Source organism: Poromitra crassiceps (genome assembly GCF_964638095.1).
Source record: "Poromitra crassiceps genome assembly, chromosome: 30".
Classification (NCBI taxonomy): Eukaryota; Metazoa; Chordata; class Actinopteri; order Beryciformes; family Melamphaidae; genus Poromitra; species Poromitra crassiceps.
The window spans coordinates 15,820,728-15,840,049 of NC_139652.1; the positions used below are offsets into that span (position 1 = coordinate 15,820,728).

Below are 19,322 nucleotides of genomic sequence, written 5' to 3' on the forward strand. Positions count from 1 at the left end.
TCCATATTTTGATGTCAGTTTTGCTTCACTCTAATGCTAATTATACCAGAATAGTGGTTCACCTAAGGCCATTTCATGAAAGCTTTTGCATGTTCTAAACACCAAAGACAAGGTCCCTTGGAACTGCTGAGCAAGAACTTGCTTGGGAACAGTATGTGGACATACAGCACGCACGCGCGCGCGCACACACACACACACACACACACACACACACAGAGAGAGTCAGAGCCTGGTTGTAATCTTACTGTATAGATCAGGGATGGGCAATTATTTTTCATGGGGGGCCACATGAGAAACCCAGATTGTTGCCGGGGGCCGAACAAATATTGTCATGCCGTAACCCAGGAACTTTGATGATAGAGAGGACCACAAGAAAATGTCCTCGCTACCAAAGGGCCAGATTTTGCTGAGGGTTGGGGGCCGAACGGCACCAATATTTGATCCTTTTCTCATTGACTCCTATGTCACCACTTGCTCTCCCTGCAGGGCTTGAAATAAAAAAATGTTACCACCTGCCAATATTGCTGCTAGATTTTAAAGTTACCAGCCAATTAGAATTTCCACTAGCCAAAATGTTTTTCTTGAAATAAACCAGAATACAAGTGGGTTAATTTAAGCATAAGTATCAGTAAGTGGCCCGGGATTCTCAAAGCCTGTGTTGAGGGTCACACGAAGAAAAATGCACTCTTGAAGCTAAAAAAAATCCAAAACCAACAAGTTAATTATTTTTACTTCAATGTAGAACAGTCATTTCTTACACGAGATTACTTTAGCCTTTTAGTCATAAAGATTATTGAAAGATATTCCATATTATTCCAGACTGAAATGGAGTATTGGCCAGATTTTTTTTTTTGCAATTCCAGCGGGCCAGACAGGTGGCGCTCGCGGGCCGCATGTGACCCGCGGGCCGCCAGTTGCCCAGGTCTGGTATAGATGGTGCATTCAGTTTGGTGCCAAGAAAAAGCTGGAGAAGTGTGCCGGCCGGGGCTGCAGCATCTGGTGTTATGGTGACATTGGGTCAAGTGAGAGTTGTGCTTGTGTTACTATATTGTGTGGCAGCTTCATGTGGCCGGGGACCTGGATTACCATGATCCCCCAGTGAAATATTTTACGGTTTAGAGTGATGATTGTCAAACATTAACAATGTGCATGGGCAGAATCAAACAACTGACCTCACGACTAATGCTGTCCTGAATGAGCTTTCAAGCATTTTAGGCTGGACTTTTGCTTTCACTATAATTACACCTTTTTCTGAGTACTGTAGTCTACAGCGCCCCCTGGTGATTACAAATAAACATCAAACCTAAAGAACTGCTTGATTACAAATGAAGCAGTTCTTGTTTATGGGACTACTTTGCCCCAGTCTTGCTCCTTGTGTTCAGCACAGCAAAGCTGAGCTCTGTGGTACTTCCCTTTATTGGTTTTCAAACAAGAGATCACGTACTTCCTGTGTGTATCAGTCATGCTGAATGGCAATTAGGGCTGAACAATTAAACATTTTTTTAAATCTGAATCGCAATATATACTGTAATTTTCAAACCGCACGAGGTGCGATAATTGTTGAAGGCGCAATGTGTGTCAAAATACCATTTTAAATTAAACCGTCAGGACGTCCTGGCCTACACATATTCTACAGACTTAAGAAAGCATAGTTTGGTACAGATCCTCGCAAAAATCACACCGTAATGATTTTAATATGTTTTCCAATGAAAATAAGAGTGGTGTAAACACGATCATTCCCTCTAATATCGCAAATCATATCACAATTGCAATATTAGCCAAAACAAATTCGCAATTAGATATTTTTTCAAAATGGTTCAGCCCTACAAGCAGACCTGAACATTCAACACAATTCATGGCAAACACAGCGGCCGTTACAAAATGTTCAACTGGGTCATTCTCAGTCTTCTTATGGTTATTATGGTCTTATTATTATTGGACCACCAGCCAATCAAAGCTGACCATTAGGCTACTTGATACTACAAATTTTCAATAGATCTTAGCCCATGACGAGTGAGCACCTATGGGAGAAGGTACTTAAAAGAAACAAACTAAAAACATCAAAATGTACAAATTTGTGTTTCAAGGTTACAAAAGGTGATTCGTTCCCACCAAAGACTCAGTTCTATGTTGACTTGACGAAGGCCTTTTTGTAGCCGTGTTTCTTGTCCTCCTTCTCGTCGTCTGAGGTGGACTGGGCCTGGTCTGAGCTCTGCTGCTCCGGCTCGGAATCTGAATCTGAATCTTCGTCCTGTGGCTCTGTGGGCTCTTCTGCACTGGTGGATTGCTCTTTTTCTGGCTCCTCTACTTTTGTCTGGCTCTCTTCTGGGGACTCAGGCTGTGGGACGACAGGTGAGAGAGGCGAGAGAAGAGATGAGAAAATCTTTACCTCCACCAAGGAGCTTATGGTTTCACTCAGTGTGTTTGTCTGCGTCCGTCAGCAGGATCTCTCAAAAAAGAGTTTGCCAGTTCTTTTTCTTTTTGATCTCTTATTTACCTGAACAGCCATGATGCTCTTTGCTACCAATTCTCTTGTTAAGCTGCAATGTTTTTTTTATTGTTTTAAATATCCCCCCCCCCCCCCACCGATTTTTTTATCCAATTTTTATCCCCCATTAGTGCTAATTTTTTATGTAATTATCCTGGTTGCTGCTCCACCCTCTGCTGATCTGGGGAGAGCCGAAACTGGCTCCATGCTTCCTCCGAGACATGGGCAGTTAGCCAGCCGCTTCTTTTCACCTGACAGGGGCAGCTTCACCGGTAGGACATAGCACGTGGGAGGTTCACGCTATTCCAACGAGTTCCCCTCCCTCTGAACAGGCGCCCCGAACGACCAGAGGAGGAACCACATTAGCAACCAGGATATTGCATGTTTTGGTGAGGGGTTCCTATATGAAGGAAACCCCCAGGGGGCACGGGACGAACATGCAAACTCCACACAGAAAGGCCCTTTTGACGACCCCATGCGGGTGGTGGGCACTCGAGGACATGCGGACGGGCACGCACTCACAGCGTCCCAGGTGGGAATCGAACCCAGGACCTTCGAGCTGTGAGGCGACAGCGCTACCACTGCGCCACCGTGCCCCCTAATATAAGCTGTGACGGATGACCTCCCGACAATACGACTTCCGGGTCCAAGCACCAAGCCTCTCTGCATTGTCAATATGCTGTGTCCCTCAATGTTTGAATAGATCCCAGACAAAAAAACACACGATTCAACTGTCATTCTACCGCTTTCCTTGCAAGGTGACGCAGGGTGAACATGTGTCGTCAGTCTTAAAGGAACACTCTGCCCATTTTCAACCAGCTTTGTATCATTAGAACATCAGTAGTATATCAGAAAACTGTAAACTGTTTTGAAGTCTGTCATTTAATTTGACAGTTATTGAGTGTTAAAGTGTGGACCAGTGACATCACTGGTCCACACTAACTCAAATTAATAACTCATTAACTCAAATCAACTCAATAACTGTCAAACTAGATGAATGATGAATAGTTTGACAGTTATTGAGAGTTGATTTGAGTTAATTAGTTATTAATTTGAGTTAGTGTGGACCAGTGATGTCAGTGGTCCACACTTTAACACTCAATAACTGTCAAATTAAATGACAGACTTCAAAACCGTTTACAGTTTTCTGATATACTACTGATGTTCGAATGATACAAAGCTGGTTGAAAATGGGCGGAGTGTTCCTTTAACAACCGAATGCTTTGTTCCACACTAGGGTTCAAGATCCAAAGGAATTGAAAAGGAATGATTCTTCTGATTGATTCCTAAACTAATTTTGCGTGCAGAACATACTTGAAATCCGAGTTCCCAAACGAACATATTAAGTGGTCGGGTAAAAAAAAGTAAATAAATATAATAAAGTAAATAAAAAAAATTAAAAGCTCCATTGGTCAGTTACTGGAGCAGGGAGGGGACAAACACTTGGAGGGCAGGAGGTGGAGGAGGAAGAAGATTGTGTCCCTTGTGGTGCCACTCCCGTCACGTTCAAAGTTGCAAGTTTTAGGAAGGGGGACGTGATCGTCCAAAAGTCTCTGATCATATTATGGATGGAATTCAATTTTATGTGCATCTACCAGTACGTAATGTAGCAACCAGTAAACCTGTTGTTTTCCATGAAGGAAACAGTATTTTGCACCGGTGCCCCCCACCCGGGCCCCCACACCCACAAGATGAGAAACATTGCTGGCAACAGGGGTGGGAATGATTAAACAACTAGTCAGCTAAGTGCTGGGTGAGCCTCTTATCGGCTATGGAGATACGTCTCTATGGAGATACGTCTCTATGGAGATACGTCTCTATGGAGATACGTCTCTATGGAGATACGTCTCTATGGAGATACGTCTCTAGATACGTCTCTATGGAGATACGTCTCTATGGAGATACGTCTCTATGGAGATACGTCTCTATGGAGATACGTCTCTATGGAGATACGTCTCTAGATACGTCTCTATGGAGATACGTCTCTATGGAGATACGTCTCTATGGAGATACGTCTCTAGATACGTCTCTATGGAGATACGTCTCTAGATACGTCTCTATGGAGATACGTCTCTATGGAGATACGTCTCTATGGAGATACGTCTCTAGATACGTCTCTATGGAGATACGTCTCTAGATACGTCTCTATGGAGATACGTCTCTATGGAGATACGTCTCTATGGAGATACATCTCTAGATACGTCTCTATGGAGATACGTCTCTATGGAGATACGTCTCTATGGAGATACGTCTCTAGATACGTCTCTATGGAGATACGTCTCTATGGAGATACGTCTCATTTCAACTAAAAATACATACAGAGCTGTCAGAGTAAAGCACAACACTTCCATGGCTCAATAATAGAAATAAAAATTCTGTTGACTAAAGTTACAGAAGAACTTATGTCATCATCATCAACAGCTCTCAGCTACCCGTTTTAGATGCTGCTCTCATTACATTATGGCATTTAGCAGACACTTTGATCCAAAGCCACTTAAAATAGCACATTTGTCAACAGTAGTGAAATCAACTGTGCAACACAGTCTTCGTCAGTTAAGATGGCTCTCTTGCTGGACTAAGCTGGTTAATCTGTTGCATAAGTGTTTTTTATCTTTTTTTTCAGATTTCCCCCCGTTTTCTCCCCAATTGTACTTGGCCAATTGCCTGTTAGGATGTCCCGGTCGTTGCTCCACCCCCTCTACTGATCTGGGGAGAGTTGTAGACTAGCACATGCTTCCTCCAATACATAGGTAGTTGCCAGCCGCTTCTTTCCACCTGACAGCGAGGAGTTTGTTTCACTGGCAGGACGTAGTGCATGGAAGGATAACGCTATTCCCCGCACCCCCGAACAGGCAGACCAGAGGGGGCACTAGTGCAGCGACCAGGACACACACTCTTAATCCGGCTTCCCACATGCAGACATGGCCGATTGTGCCTGTATGGACGCCCGACCAAGCCGTAGGTAACACGAGGGCTCGAACCTGTGACCCTCATGTTGGTAGGCAGAGAATCTACCGCTGCACTACCTGGACGCCCGTCTGCTGCCTAACTTCGGAAGTGACTTTATTTCACATTTGCATTTCTAAGTGGTGAAGATAAATGAAATAATTTGTGTTTTTTGGTGTATTCAAACTTAAAGCGTCGGCTACATTTGTCTTGTCTAGGTCTACCACACTGCCCCTGGCTGGCTGCTCACCTCGCTGAAGCCCAGGCCACAGTGTCTCCGGTTCCGGCCCGACAGCTTATCGTCCATGCCCTGCTGGTACTGCATCTCCAGCTCACAGTTGAGCTTCTTCTCCTCGTGCCCTGCAGAGGAGACACCAGTCACAGCAGGCGCACCCAGCCGTCACAGGCCTATCCATGCATGGATAGATCTGAGCGGCGGATGTGGAGTGGGGTAGCCGCATTAATTGCATTGTAGGCAGGGAGGAATAAGCATGACTAAGTGCCATGGGACAGTAGCTTGCAGGTGGCTTACATGGGACAGTAGCTTGCAGGTGGCTTACATGGGACAGTAGTTTGCAGGTGGCTTACATGGGACAGTAGCTTGCAGGTGGTTGCTTACATGTCAAAGAAGAAATCAAAAGCACTTTAATTGAGGATGCTGCTCACCACTGCGGAAGTGAGACGTCGACTTGTGGTCTCCGATGACAAGGCGTCCGGTGTGCTCTTTCTGGGAATGCAGAATAGATACAATGCCATTACTTCAACGAGTTCTGTCCAGGTTTTAAAATGACAGCGGTAAGCAGAACCAACAGACCCAGTTCATATTGATGACAATAAACCCAACAAACCTTGCTGGCACCCATCAACCTTAAAAACTTCTGCCTCCTCTCGTTGCTCCCCAGATCGGCTGATGACCACTGGGTAGACTCGTCCTGCCAAGGCAAAACATTGGCATCGTTTGGTTTCAGACACTCAAATGGCTGCTATCATGCTATAATATTTTGCTGTTATAATGTTTTAAACATTATCTTCAGCCTATAAGTTACACAAACACAAACACCAGTTTTTACAATGACGTTTCTAAACTCCTCTGGCCAAATGTATATATATATATATATATATAAGAGCTCTTACTCCCTGATGAAGGCTCCTGTGTGAGGAGAAACATGTTGGTGTTTTTTAATCTATAGCCATGTTTAAAATAAAGGCTTTTTAAAATTTTCTACTACAAAGACCAGTGTTGCTGTGGGATTTTTTAAGGTTTGCTCTCTTCCACTCTCCACAAAAGTTTTTTTTGCGGGAGACAAACTTTATTTTTCTATTAACTACTTTAAGTTAACCCATCCACGTGCACCTGGCTCTCATATTTTTAAGTCCACGCAGCGCTCTTCTCTTCATCTATTCTAATATATATATTTTTTTTTCTTCTTTTCTGTCCAGTAAACACTGCAACAGGAAGTGAGCTGGGGTTAAATTTAGAATGTTTTTGTTGTCAAGTTAAAACCGTCTATAAAGCTGTGTATGCCCCAAACAGGAAACATGCAAGATGTGTACATTCTCACTGCCCGTGGATTTTTATAAATTCAGAAACCTGTGTGGAAAGTGTTATTTTTATAGCACACTTTTCGTGTGTATGCCTGCTTTATACATTTGGCCCCTGAAGTGTTTTTGTCTGTCAGCCAGAAGGATCAAACATTCTTTTAGTCTATTGAGGTTAAGGTTAACATCGATTTATGTTCAATTTTGAGAATTTTCTGTCGTGACTTTGCGGGATTCCTATAACTGTGAGCATTGGCTAAGTAGGCTGAACAGGGTCAGAAATGATTGCCAACTCAGGGGGGAATTGAAATACCTTTAAAAGTTCATAAAATTATAACATCTTAAAAAGGGGGACAGAAAAGATTATAAATCACAATAATTAGCAGTAAAATGTGAAAATGGTGAAAACAGCAACCATCCAAAACAAAAAAAACGTGTCAAAAATAAAACCACTTATGGTAAAAGACCAAACATTTGAGTGGTAGAAGAAGATGGACTGGTAGGGACACAGAGGAAGAAAAGGCACTAACACTAAACCTCTAGTCGGTGATCGTCATAAGGCAAACAACCACCAAAAGAAACAGTTTGAACAGCAAACAGTAACAGAAATTTTGATTTGCAGGTAACATTTTACAATGCGTGTACTGTTCATTCAAATGCCCCCCTCCTATACAACCTATGTATGCTCATATAACTCAAATCAGTTTGATAATAACACCGACCTAACGTTAAATGATTTACGTTAACGTTATATCATATTATCAATGCATGCTTTACGTCTGGCTGACTGTAATTGTTAACCCTCCACTAAATGACGATAACGCCACTCATAGCAGCATGAAATGACTGAGCTGCTCAGCCATCAGTTAGCATTAGCTAACTAGCTCACTAAACCAATGCGCAGCATTTCGAGGCTAGCAATCCGGCTAACGCAACGCTATCTAGTCATTCATAGCTGGATTACAATAGTTTCTAATTTCACACACTTCACTTGGAGATGCGGGTCGTTTTGTTGCATGTCTGTCCCCCGGAGAGCTCATCATCGATTCAATGTTTAGTGTATTGTTAATATTAATATCATGCCACCAAGCCGAGGTTAGCTTGGCAACGTCAGCTAACCGCACGTATGTGCCGTTAGCACAAAAGTAAATATAAGAACTTCCGGTCGGGATTTTTCAAAATAAAACAACACACAAGCCATTGTTTAATTTGCACATTAAAATGATAAATTAAGTATTTAAAACGAAGCTATACAAACAGGGATTGAACATGTCGAATCTGACCAAACAAGGACAGACAGCTATGTCACATCAAACAAACGTCTGTGTTTGTTGGAGAATGTTTGATTGGTGTGCTATGGCTTAAGAGTTTTCTGAACATTGTGTGCCCAGGGATTTTTGAAAATTATTTAAAATTTCTACTGGCCTATATTGTATGTCTTAAACAACTGAAAACTGTGAGCCTATAAGTTTTTTTTTCTTTGACATGATATTACAGAACCTCAAATCTTTCACAACAGGTTTGGTGTAGAAAGATTGTTACAGTGCATGTCATGTGTTTGACATTTAATGATTACTGTAAAGAAACAATCTAATTTGGGCATAGGGTGAATCAGGTGACATGACAGGTATATTTCTACATAAACAGCTTTTCTTTTCTTATTTTATATTTTATGACTTGGGTTGGTCTGTAAAGTACTTTGTAAGCTTTTGGAAGTGTTATAAGCCTAGACTACAATCTATATCAGCCTACTTATAGGCCTAATTATTAATAATGTAATGTAAGCAGTAGGCTATTAGTTTCAATAGCTGTATTAGTATTGCATTGTAAATAACCATGAAAATAGGAGTCTCAAGTTTTAGGCTGCGTTGATGGGCTACAAATAATTTTGATGTACTGTAGGCCTAAATTAATTCTTCTCTCTGCCCAAGTCGGGACTAATAATAATAACAACAATAATAAGAATAAAAGTTTAAAAATAAAACATAGAAAGTTGAAAACTTTTCTTGACATAAAACAAAACAAAACAAATCAGCAGTTTCAGAAGCTGAAGCTGTTACAGGTAAACATTTTCCAGAACCGCCCCAAACAGGAGATCAGTCCATGATTCTTTTTTGTTTTTTACCAACGTCCAAGGCCTTTATTTGTATTACCCATTTCAAACATAAATGTATAATGTGATTTAAAATAAAGTAATGTGGGGAAAAAGTAAAGTGAATAAACTGACTGTAAATGAGGGTCAGTGAATTAAACAAAAGCTGAAACAAGTGAACCCGGACCAAATATACTTTCTTCAGGAAAATGTGTTTTTGTGTCCAGTATGATATAACATTTACCATATACAGTTATAGTGACAGATTCAAGTATTATAATCATGTATAATCATCATATATTGCAAATATTCTACTTGCTTTAAGAGAAAGGATATAATAGAAGTGTCCATATTAGTGTGTGGGGGTTGATGTTATATGGAGAAAACTCAAGGGGAGCATGGGGAGAACATGCAAACTCCACACAGAAAGGCCCTTTCAGCAAGATAGCCCACCTGGGCACAGGCAGTGAAGGCATTGAGAGACATACCCCCAGTCTCAACAGCGTCCCAGGCAGGAATCAAACCCAGGACCTGCTTCCTCCACCGTGCCCCCCTAACTCTCAAAGAGCTTCATGAGGCATTAATGCCTGATACAACTTTTCAATAGCAATTGATGTTCATCTCAATTGAACAGTTGAAATGCAGGATACTATAAGATACAAACAAATATGTAATTTTCAAATAATATTCCCTCATTTGTTTCATCTCATTTTGAGACACTAATGATTTGCATTTTATCATTCATTTAGAACAGAATTGTTATGACAATCACTCGATCACACTCATTATGTTTCCATCGATAGACTATATTGAAATATTGTCCGGCCAAATATGAAGTGTGGAGTATGTGTCATGTGCATGTGTCTCTTCATGGTTTAAATGGCTCATCTCCTGGGTGGACTCTCATGTGTTGTCTCAAGTAGTCTTTCCGAGCAAAACATTTACCACAGAGGGAGCATCTAAATTGCTTCTCTCCTGTGTGGACTCCCGTGTGTTTTATCAGCAAAACTTTTACAACAGACTGAGCATTTAAATGGCTTCTCTCCTGTGTGGACTCTCATGTGTTTCTTTAAGTTTCCTTTATCAGCAAAACGTTTACCACAGACGGGCATTTAAATGGCTTCTCTCCTGTGTGGACTATCATGTGTGCTGTCAAAGTTGCTTTCAAACCAAAACGTTTACCACAGACTGAGCATTGAAATGGCTTATCTCCTGTGTGGACTCTCATGTGTTTTTCCAAGCTTTCTTTCTGACCAAAACCTTCAACACAGACTGAGCATTTAAATTGCTTCTCCCCTGTGTGTTTTCTTATCATGTGTGCTGTCAAGTTTCTTTTATGATTAAAACTCTTACCACATACTGAGCATTTAAATGGCTTCTCTCCTGTGTGAACTCTCATGTGTGCTTTCAAAGTTGATTTAACACCAAAACTCTTACCACATGCTCCGGCTCGGAATCTGAATCTGAATCTTCGTCCTGTGGCTCTGTGGGCTCTTCTGCACTGGTGGATTGCTCTTTTTCTGGCTCCTCTACTTTTGTCTGGCTCTCTTCTGGGGACTCAGGCTGTGGGACGACAGGTGAGAGAGGCGAGAGATGAGAAAATCTTTACCTCCACCAAGGAGCTTATGGTTTCACTCAGTGTGTTCTTTACCTCCACCAAGGAGCTTATGGTTTAAATCTTTACCTCCACCAAGGAGCTTATGGTTTCACTCAGTGTGTTTGTCTGCGTCCGTCAGCAGGATCTCTCAAAAAAGAATGAAGTGTTGCCAGAGTTCTTTTTCTTTTTGATCTATTTACCTGAACAGCCATGATGCTCTTTGCTACCAATTCTCTTGTTAACTCATTCAGGGCCAATGACGTCTTTGACGTGTTATCAGGAATAGCCCAGAGGGCCAATGACGTGTTTGACGTGTTTTTGTTTTTATGAGTGCAGCGCATAGTTGAAACACTTACCCAGCCTGTGACATAGTTTCGGGTCCCTAACCTCAAACTCAAGCCGACAGCACGTTATCAAACACATACCACAGCTGTTGTTTGAAATTAGGAAGAAGGTGGAAAGGAAACGCGCTTGCTTGTTGCAGAGGAGAAACGCCATTGAAATGCCCCCTCGCCGCGCTGCAGAGCTGATCGTCTTGCTGCACAGCAGCGGACATCGAAACCGCAGTAGTCAAACCCGTGACCAACATGATCGATCCTGGTCCCTGGACCCCGTTCCTATGTGCCAGCCCGAAAGAGACGAGACGGAGTCACAACTGTGTGGAGGAGGAGAAGCTGTTCTCCTGTGTGGAGGAGGAGAAGCTGTTCTCCTCCTCCACACAGCCTCGCCACATAAATGGCTTTCACACAGAGGGCTGCGTGCCCTCCAGTGTTGCTCCTGGCCAATCCCAGCGCCACAGGGCGTGGTTATTGCTTATCCTAAGTGGGGTTAGAAATCTAAAAGGGGGATCGTGTGTGTGTGTGTGTGTGTGTGTGTGTGTGTGTCTGTCTGTCTGTGTGTCTGTGTGTCTGTCTGTCTGTCTGTCTGTCTGTCTGTCTGTCTGTGTGTCTGTCTGTACACTCACTCACACTGAGCAAACTGTATTGTTGAATGTAAAAAAAGCACTTCACATATATATATATATATATATATATATATATATTTTTTTTTTGTCATTTGTGTCATAATGAATAATATTTACATGTCTGATGTCAATACAGTTCAAAATAAAAGAATTGAGAGCGAGTTCTGCCTGATATTGTGTGCTGTGTACATAAATGCCATTTTCTGCAATTTCTTTTCTCACAGAGACTTTTTGGCTGAAAACAGGGTGTATATAAATGGCTATAAGTAGAGTACAGAACATGCTAAAAGCTCACTTTTTTTTCCCTGGTGAACCCAGAGACGTACATCTTCATTTTGAGGTATTGCAAATCACTCTGGTGCTAATAGATAATTTACTGTGGGTCTTGAAAGATGACCAACAATTATGAAAATCTTTGGCCTGTGCTAAATATTGGCAGTCCTAAACTGGCCCTGAATGAGTTAAGCTGCGACGTTTTGTTTATTTATTTTTTATATTATGGATGGAATTCAATTTTATGTGTATCTAGCAGTACGTAATGTAGCAAGCATTAAACCTGTTGTTTTCCATGAAGGAAACAGTATTTGTACATAAAAATATGATTCTAGGTAGACATGGAATGGCATCCCTCAACCAATGACGGAGAGCACCGGTGCCCCCCACCCCGGCCCCCATCCCCACAAGATGAGAAACATTGCTGGCAACAGGGGTGGGAATGATTAAACAACTAGTCAGCTAAGTGCTGGGTGAGCCTCTTATCGGCTATGGAGATATGTCTCTATGGAGAAACGTCTCTATGGAGATACGTCTCTATGGAGATACGTCTCTATGGAGATACGTCTCTAGATACGTCTCTATGGAGATATGTCTCTATGGAGATACGTCTCTATGGAGATACGTCTCTAGATACGTCTCTATGGAGATACGTCTCTATGGAGATACGTCTCTATGGAGATACGTCTCTAGATACGTCTCTATGGAGATACGTCTCTATGGAGATACGTCTCATTTCAACTAAAAATACATACAGAGCTGTCAGAGTAAAGCACAACACTTCCATGCCTCAATAATAGAAATATAAATTCTGTTGACTAAAGTTACAGAAGAACTTATGTCATCATCATCAACAGCTCTCAGCTACCCGTTTTAGATGCTGCTCTCATTACATTATGGCATTTAGCAGACACTTTGATCCAAAGCCACTTAAAATAGTACATTTGTCAACAGTAGTGAAATCAACTGTGCAACACAGTCTTCGTCAGTTAAGATGGCTCTCTTGCTGGACTAAGCTGGTTAATCTGTTGCATAAGTGTTTTTTTTTAATCAAGTTTTTTCTGATTTTCCCCCGTTTTCTCCCCAATTGTACTTGGCCAATTGCCTGTTAGGATGTCCCGGTCGTTGCTCCACCCCCTCTACTGATCTGGGGAGAGTTGTAGACTAGCACATGCTTCCTCCAATACATAGGTAGTTGCCAGCTGCTTCTTTCCACCTGACAGCGAGGCGTTTGTTTCACTGGCAGGACGTAGTGCATGGAAGGATAACGCTATTCCCCGCACCCCCAAACAGGCAGACCAGAGGGGGCACTAGTGCAGCGACCAGGACACACACACTTAATCCGTCTTCCCACATGCAGACATGGCTCTGATTGTGCCTGTATGGACGCCCGACCAAGCCGTAGGTAACACGAGGGCTCGAACCTGTGACCCTCATGTTGGTAGGCAGAGAATCTACCGCTGCACTACCTGGACGCCCATCTGCTGCCTAACTTCGGAAGTGACTTTATTTCACATTTGCATTTCTAAGTGGTGAAGATAAATGAAATAATTTGTGTTTTTTGGTGTATTCAAACTTAAAGCGTCGGCTACATTTGTCTTGTCTAGGTCTACCACACTGCCCCTGGCTGGCTGCTCACCTCGCTGAAGCCCAGGCCATAGTGTCTCCGGTTCCGACCCGACAGCTTATCGTCCATGCCCTGCTGGTACTGCATCTCCAGCTCACAGTTGAGCTTCTTCTCCTCGTGCCCTGCAGAGGAGACACCAGTCACAGCAGGCGCACCCAGCCGTCACAGGCCTATCCATGCATGGATAGATCTGAGCGGCGGATGTGGAGTGGGGTAGCCGCATTAATTGCATTGTAGGCAGGGAGGAATAAGCATGACTAAGTGCCATGGGACAGTAGCTTGCAGGTGGCTTACATGGGACAGTAGCTTGCAGGTGGCTTACATGGGACAGTAGCTTGCAGGTATCTTACATGGGACAGTAGCTTACAGGTGGCTTACATGGGACAGTAGCTTGCAGGTGGCTTACATGGGACAGTAGCTTGCAGGTGGCTTACATGGGACAGTAGTTTGCAGGTGGCTTACATGGGACAGTAGCTTGCAGGTGGCTTACATGGGACAGTAGCTTGCAGGTATTTTACATGGGACAGTAGCTTGCAGGTATCTTTCATGGGACAGTAGCTTGCAGGTATCTTACATGGGACAGTAGCTTGCAGGTATCTTACATGGGACAGTAGTTTGCAGGTGGCTTACATAGGACAGTAGCTTGCAGGTATCTTACATGGGACAGTAGCTTGCAGGTGGCTTACATGGGACAGTAGCTTGCAGGTATCGTACATGGGACAGTAGCTTGCAGGTATCTTACATGGGACAGTAGTTTGCAGGTGGCTTACATGGGACAGTAGCTTGCAGGTATCTTACATGGGACAGTAGTTTGCAGGTGGCTTACATGGGACAGTAGCTTGCAGGTATCGTACATGGGACAGTAGCTTGCAGGTATCTTACATGGGACAGTAGTTTGCAGGTGGCTTACATGGGACAGTAGCTTGCAGGTATCTTACATTGGACAGTAGCTTGCAGGTATCTTACATGGGACAGTAGCTTGCAGGTATCTTACATGGGACAGTAGCTTGCAGGTATCTTACATGGGACAGTAGCTTGCAGGTATCTTACATGGGACAGTAGCTTGCAGGTATCTTACATGGGACAGTAGCTTGCAGGTGGCTTACATGGGACAGTAGCTTGCAGGTATCTTACATGGGACAGTAGCTTGCAGGTATCTTACATGGGACAGTAGCTTGCAGGTATCTTACATGGGACACTAGTAGCTTGCAGGTATCTTACATGGGACAGTAGCTTGCAGGTATCTTACATGGGACACTAGTAGCTTGCAGGTATCTTACATGGGACAGTAGCTTGCAGGTATCTTACATGGGACAGTAGTTTGCAGGTGGCTTACATAGGACAGTAGCTTGCAGGTATCTTACATGGGACAGTAGCTTGCAGGTGGCTTACATGGGACAGTAGCTTGCAGGTATCGTACATGGGACAGTAGCTTGCAGGTATCTTACATGGGACAGTAGTTTGCAGGTGGCTTACATGGGACAGTAGCTTGCAGGTATCTTACATGGGACAGTAGTTTGCAGGTGGCTTACATGGGACAGTAGCTTGCAGGTATCGTACATGGGACAGTAGCTTGCAGGTATCTTACATGGGACAGTAGTTTGCAGGTGGCTTACATGGGACAGTAGCTTGCAGGTATCTTACATGGGACAGTAGCTTGCAGGTATCTTACATGGGACAGTAGCTTGCAGGTATCTTACATGGGACAGTAGCTTGCAGGTATCTTACATGGGACAGTAGCTTGCAGGTATCTTACATGGGACAGTAGCTTGCAGGTATCTTACATGGGACAGTAGCTTGCAGGTGGCTTACATGGGACAGTAGCTTGCAGGTATCTTACATGGGACAGTAGCTTGCAGGTATCTTACATGGGACAGTAGCTTGCAGGTATCTTACATGGGACAGTAGCTTGCAGGTATCTTACATGGGACACTAGTAGCTTGCAGGTATCTTACATGGGACAGTAGCTTGCAGGTATCTTACATGGGACAGTAGCTTGCAGGTATCTTACATGGGACAGTAGCTTGCAGGTATCTTACATGGGACAGTAGCTTGCAGGTGGCTTACATGAGACAGTAGCTTGCAGGTGGCTTACATGGGACAGTAGCTTGCAGGTGGCTTACATGGGACAGTAGCTTGCAGGTGGCTTACATGGGACAGTAGCTTGCAGGTGGCTTACATGGGACAGTAGCTTGCAGGTGGCTTACATGGGACAGTAGCTTGCAGGTGGCTTACATGGGACAGTAGCTTGCAGGTATCTTACATGGGACAGTAGCTTGCAGGTATCTTACATGGGACAGTAGCTTGCAGGTATCTTACATGGGACAGTAGTTTGCAGGTGGCTTACATGGGACAGTAGCTTGCAGGTATCTTACATGGGACAGTAGTTTGCAGGTGGCTTACATGGAACAGTAGCTTGCATGTATCTTACATGGGACAGTAGTTTGCAGGTGGCTTACATGGGACAGTAGCTTGCAGGTGGCTTACATGGGACAGTAGCTTGCAGGTATCTTACATGGGACAGTAGTTTGCAGGTATCTTACATGGGACAGTAGTTTGCAGGTATCTTACATGGGACAGTAGCTTGCAGGTATCTTACATGGGACAGTAGCTTGCAGGTATCTTACATGGGACAGTAGCTTGCAGGTATCTTACATGGGACAGTAGTTTGCAGGTATCTTACATGGGACAGTAGCTTGCAGGTATCTTACATGGGACAGTAGCTTGCAGGTATCTTACATGGGACAGTAGCTTGCAGGTGGCTTACATGAGACAGTAGCTTGCAGGTGGCTTACATGGGACAGTAGCTTGCAGGTGGCTTACATGGGACAGTAGCTTGCAGGTGGCTTACATGGGACAGTAGCTTGCAGGTGGCTTACATGAGACAGTAGCTTGCAGGTGGCTTACATGGGACAGTAGCTTGCAGGTGGCTTACATGAGACAGTAGCTTGCAGGTGGCTTACATGGGACAGTAGCTTGCAGGTGGCTTACATGGGATAGTAGCTTGCAGGTGGCTTACATGGGACAGTAGCTTGCAGGTGGCTTACATGGGACAGTAGCTTGCAGGTGGCTTACATGGGATAGTAGCTTGCAGGTATCTTACATGAGACAGTAGCTTGCAGGTGGCTTACATGAGACAGTAGCTTGCAGGTGGCTTACATGGGACAGTAGCTTGCAGGTGGCTTACATGGGATAGTAGCTTGCAGGTGGCTTACATGGGACAGTAGCTTACAGGTGGCTTACATGGGACAGTAGCTTGCAGGTATCTTACATGGGACAGTAGCTTGCAGGTATCTTACATGGGACAGTAGTTTGCAGGTGGCTTACATGGGACAGTAGCTTGCAGGTATCTTACATGGGACAGTAGCTTACAGGTGGCTTACATGGGACAGTAGTTTGCAGGTGGCTTACATGGGACAGTAGCTTGCAGGTGGCTTACATGGAACAGTAGCTTGGAGGTGGCTTACATGTCAAAGAAGAAATCAAAAGTGTTTTAAGTGAGGATGCTGCTCACCACTGCGGACGTGAGACGTCGACTTGTGGTCTCCGATGACAAGGCGTCCGGTGTGCTCTTTCTGAGAGTGCAGAATAGATACAATGCCATTACTTCAACGAGTTCTGTCCAGGTTTTAAAATGACAGCGGTAAGCAGAACCAACAGACTCAGTTCATCTTGATGACAACAAACCCAACAAACCTTGCCGGCGCCCATCAACCTTAAAAACTTCTGCCTCCTCTCGTTGCTCCCCAGATCGGCTGATGACCACTGGGTAGACCCGTCCTGCCAAGGCAAAACATTGCCGTTATATTTTAAACATTATCTTCAGCCTATAAGTTACAGTTACACACAGTTACACACAGTTACACACACACACACACACACCAGTTTTTACAATGACGTTTCTAAACTCCTCTGGTCAAATGTATAGACGTTTTCACAGAATGTTCACTCCTCCACCTTAATGTTTTTTTCTTCTTTTCTGTCCAGCAAACACTGCAACAGGAAGTGAGCTGGGGTTCAATTTAGAATGTTTTTGTTGTCAAGTTAACCGTATATAAAGCTGTGTATGCCCCAAACAGGAAACATGCAAGATGTGTACATTCTCACTGCCCGTGGATTTTTATAAATTCAGAAACCTGTGTGGAAAGTGATATTTTTATAGCACACTTTTCGTGTGCATGCATGCTTTATACATTTGGCCCCTGAAGTGTTTTTGTCTGTCAGCCAGAAGGATCAGACATTCTTTTAGTCTATTGAGGTTAATGTTAACATCGATTTATGTTCAATTTTGAGAATTTTCTGTTGTGACTTTGCGGGATTCCTATAACTGTGAGCGTTGGCTATAGGCTGAACAGGGTCAGAAATGATTGCCAACTCAGGGGGGAATTGAAATACCTTTAAAAGTTCAAAAAATTATAACATCTTAAAAAGGGGGACAGAAAAGATTATAAATCACAATAATTAGCAGTAAAATGTGAAAACAGCAACCATCCAAAACAAAAAAAACGTGTCAAAAATAAAACCACTTATGGTAAAAGACCAAACATTTGAGGGGTAGAAGAAGATGGACTGGTAGGGACACAGAGGAAGAAAAGGCACTAACACTAAACCTCTAGTCGGTGATCGTCATAAGGCAAACAACCACCAAAAGAAACAGTTTGAACAGCAAACAGTAACAGAAATTTTGATTTGCAGGTAACATTTTACAATGCGTGTACTGTGTTCATTAAAATGCCCCCGATCCATTATACAACCTATGCTCATATAACTCAAATCAGTTTGATAATAACACCGGCCTAACGTTATATGATTTACGTTAACGTTATATAATATTATCAATGCATGCTTTACGTCTGGCTGACTGTAACGGTTAACCCTCCACTAAATGACGATAACGCCACTCATAGCAGCATGAAATGACTGAGCTGCTCAGCCATCAGTTAGCATTAGCTAACTAGCTCACTAAACCAATGCGCAGCATTTCGAGGCTAGCAATCCGGCCGCAACGCTATCTAGTAATTCATAGCTGGATTACAATAGTTTCTAATTTCACACACCTCACTTGGAGATGCGGGTCGTTTTGTTGCGTGTCTGTCCCCCGGAGAGCTCATCATCGATTAAATGTTTAGTATATTGTTAATATTAATATCATGCCACCAAGCCGAGGCTAGCTTGTCAACGTGATGTTTCGTTAGCAAATACGAGTAAATATAAGAACTTCCGGTCGGGATTTCTCAAAATAAAACAACACACAAGCCATTGATTTTTTTTTTTTTTTTGCACATTAAAATAATAAATTAAGCATTTAAACGAAGCTATACAATACAACAATTCTGTACAACAATAACTGTTTTGATAACATTTAGAAAATGATTCTCAGTTTCTAAAGTGTAGACTACAACCTTTACAAATTGGACACTGTACAGTACACGTGTTTCAAGCAGAGCCGAAGTCAATGAATCGGATGTGGAAACAGAATCCTGCTTTTCATTTTCACTTTGTATTGTTTTTGTTTTGTAATTATTTGATAACAAAATAATATTTTGATAAATCCTGGTGGCAACTCGCACATGTAATTCATATTGTAGCGAATCAGCAGTACACATACAGGGGTGAGCATTGGTAGTGTCTCGACTGCAGATAGGAACTGATGTGTGGGAGTGTTGTATTGGGGAACACTATGCTGTGGGGATACTTCCGGAGTGAACTGAGCATGCGCGTCAGTCCACACACACTACTTGGAGGGAAAGCTGCTAGCTTTTAGCGTGACAACCGCTGAGAGTTGTAATATAACTA

General features: G+C 43.2%; 1 protein-coding gene across 1 annotated transcript; it reads right to left on the reverse strand.

Annotated features, from left to right (window-relative positions):
• Positions 1–1,675: 1,675 nt before the first annotated feature.
• On the reverse strand, positions 1,676–18,718 carry cUnh11orf58 (chromosome Un C11orf58 homolog). The gene is made up of 9 exons (XM_083663123.1): positions 18,584–18,718; positions 17,223–17,306; positions 17,041–17,101; positions 13,539–13,648; positions 10,503–10,628; positions 6,283–6,366; positions 6,101–6,161; positions 5,685–5,794; positions 1,676–2,338 (listed from the first exon to the last, which is right to left on the reverse strand). The coding sequence occupies exons 1-9, from the start codon at positions 18,638–18,640 to the stop codon at positions 2,126–2,128; spliced, it is 906 nt and encodes a 301-aa protein (XP_083519249.1). The 5' UTR covers positions 18,641–18,718; the 3' UTR covers positions 1,676–2,125.
• Between the last annotated feature and the right edge of the window lie 604 nt (positions 18,719–19,322).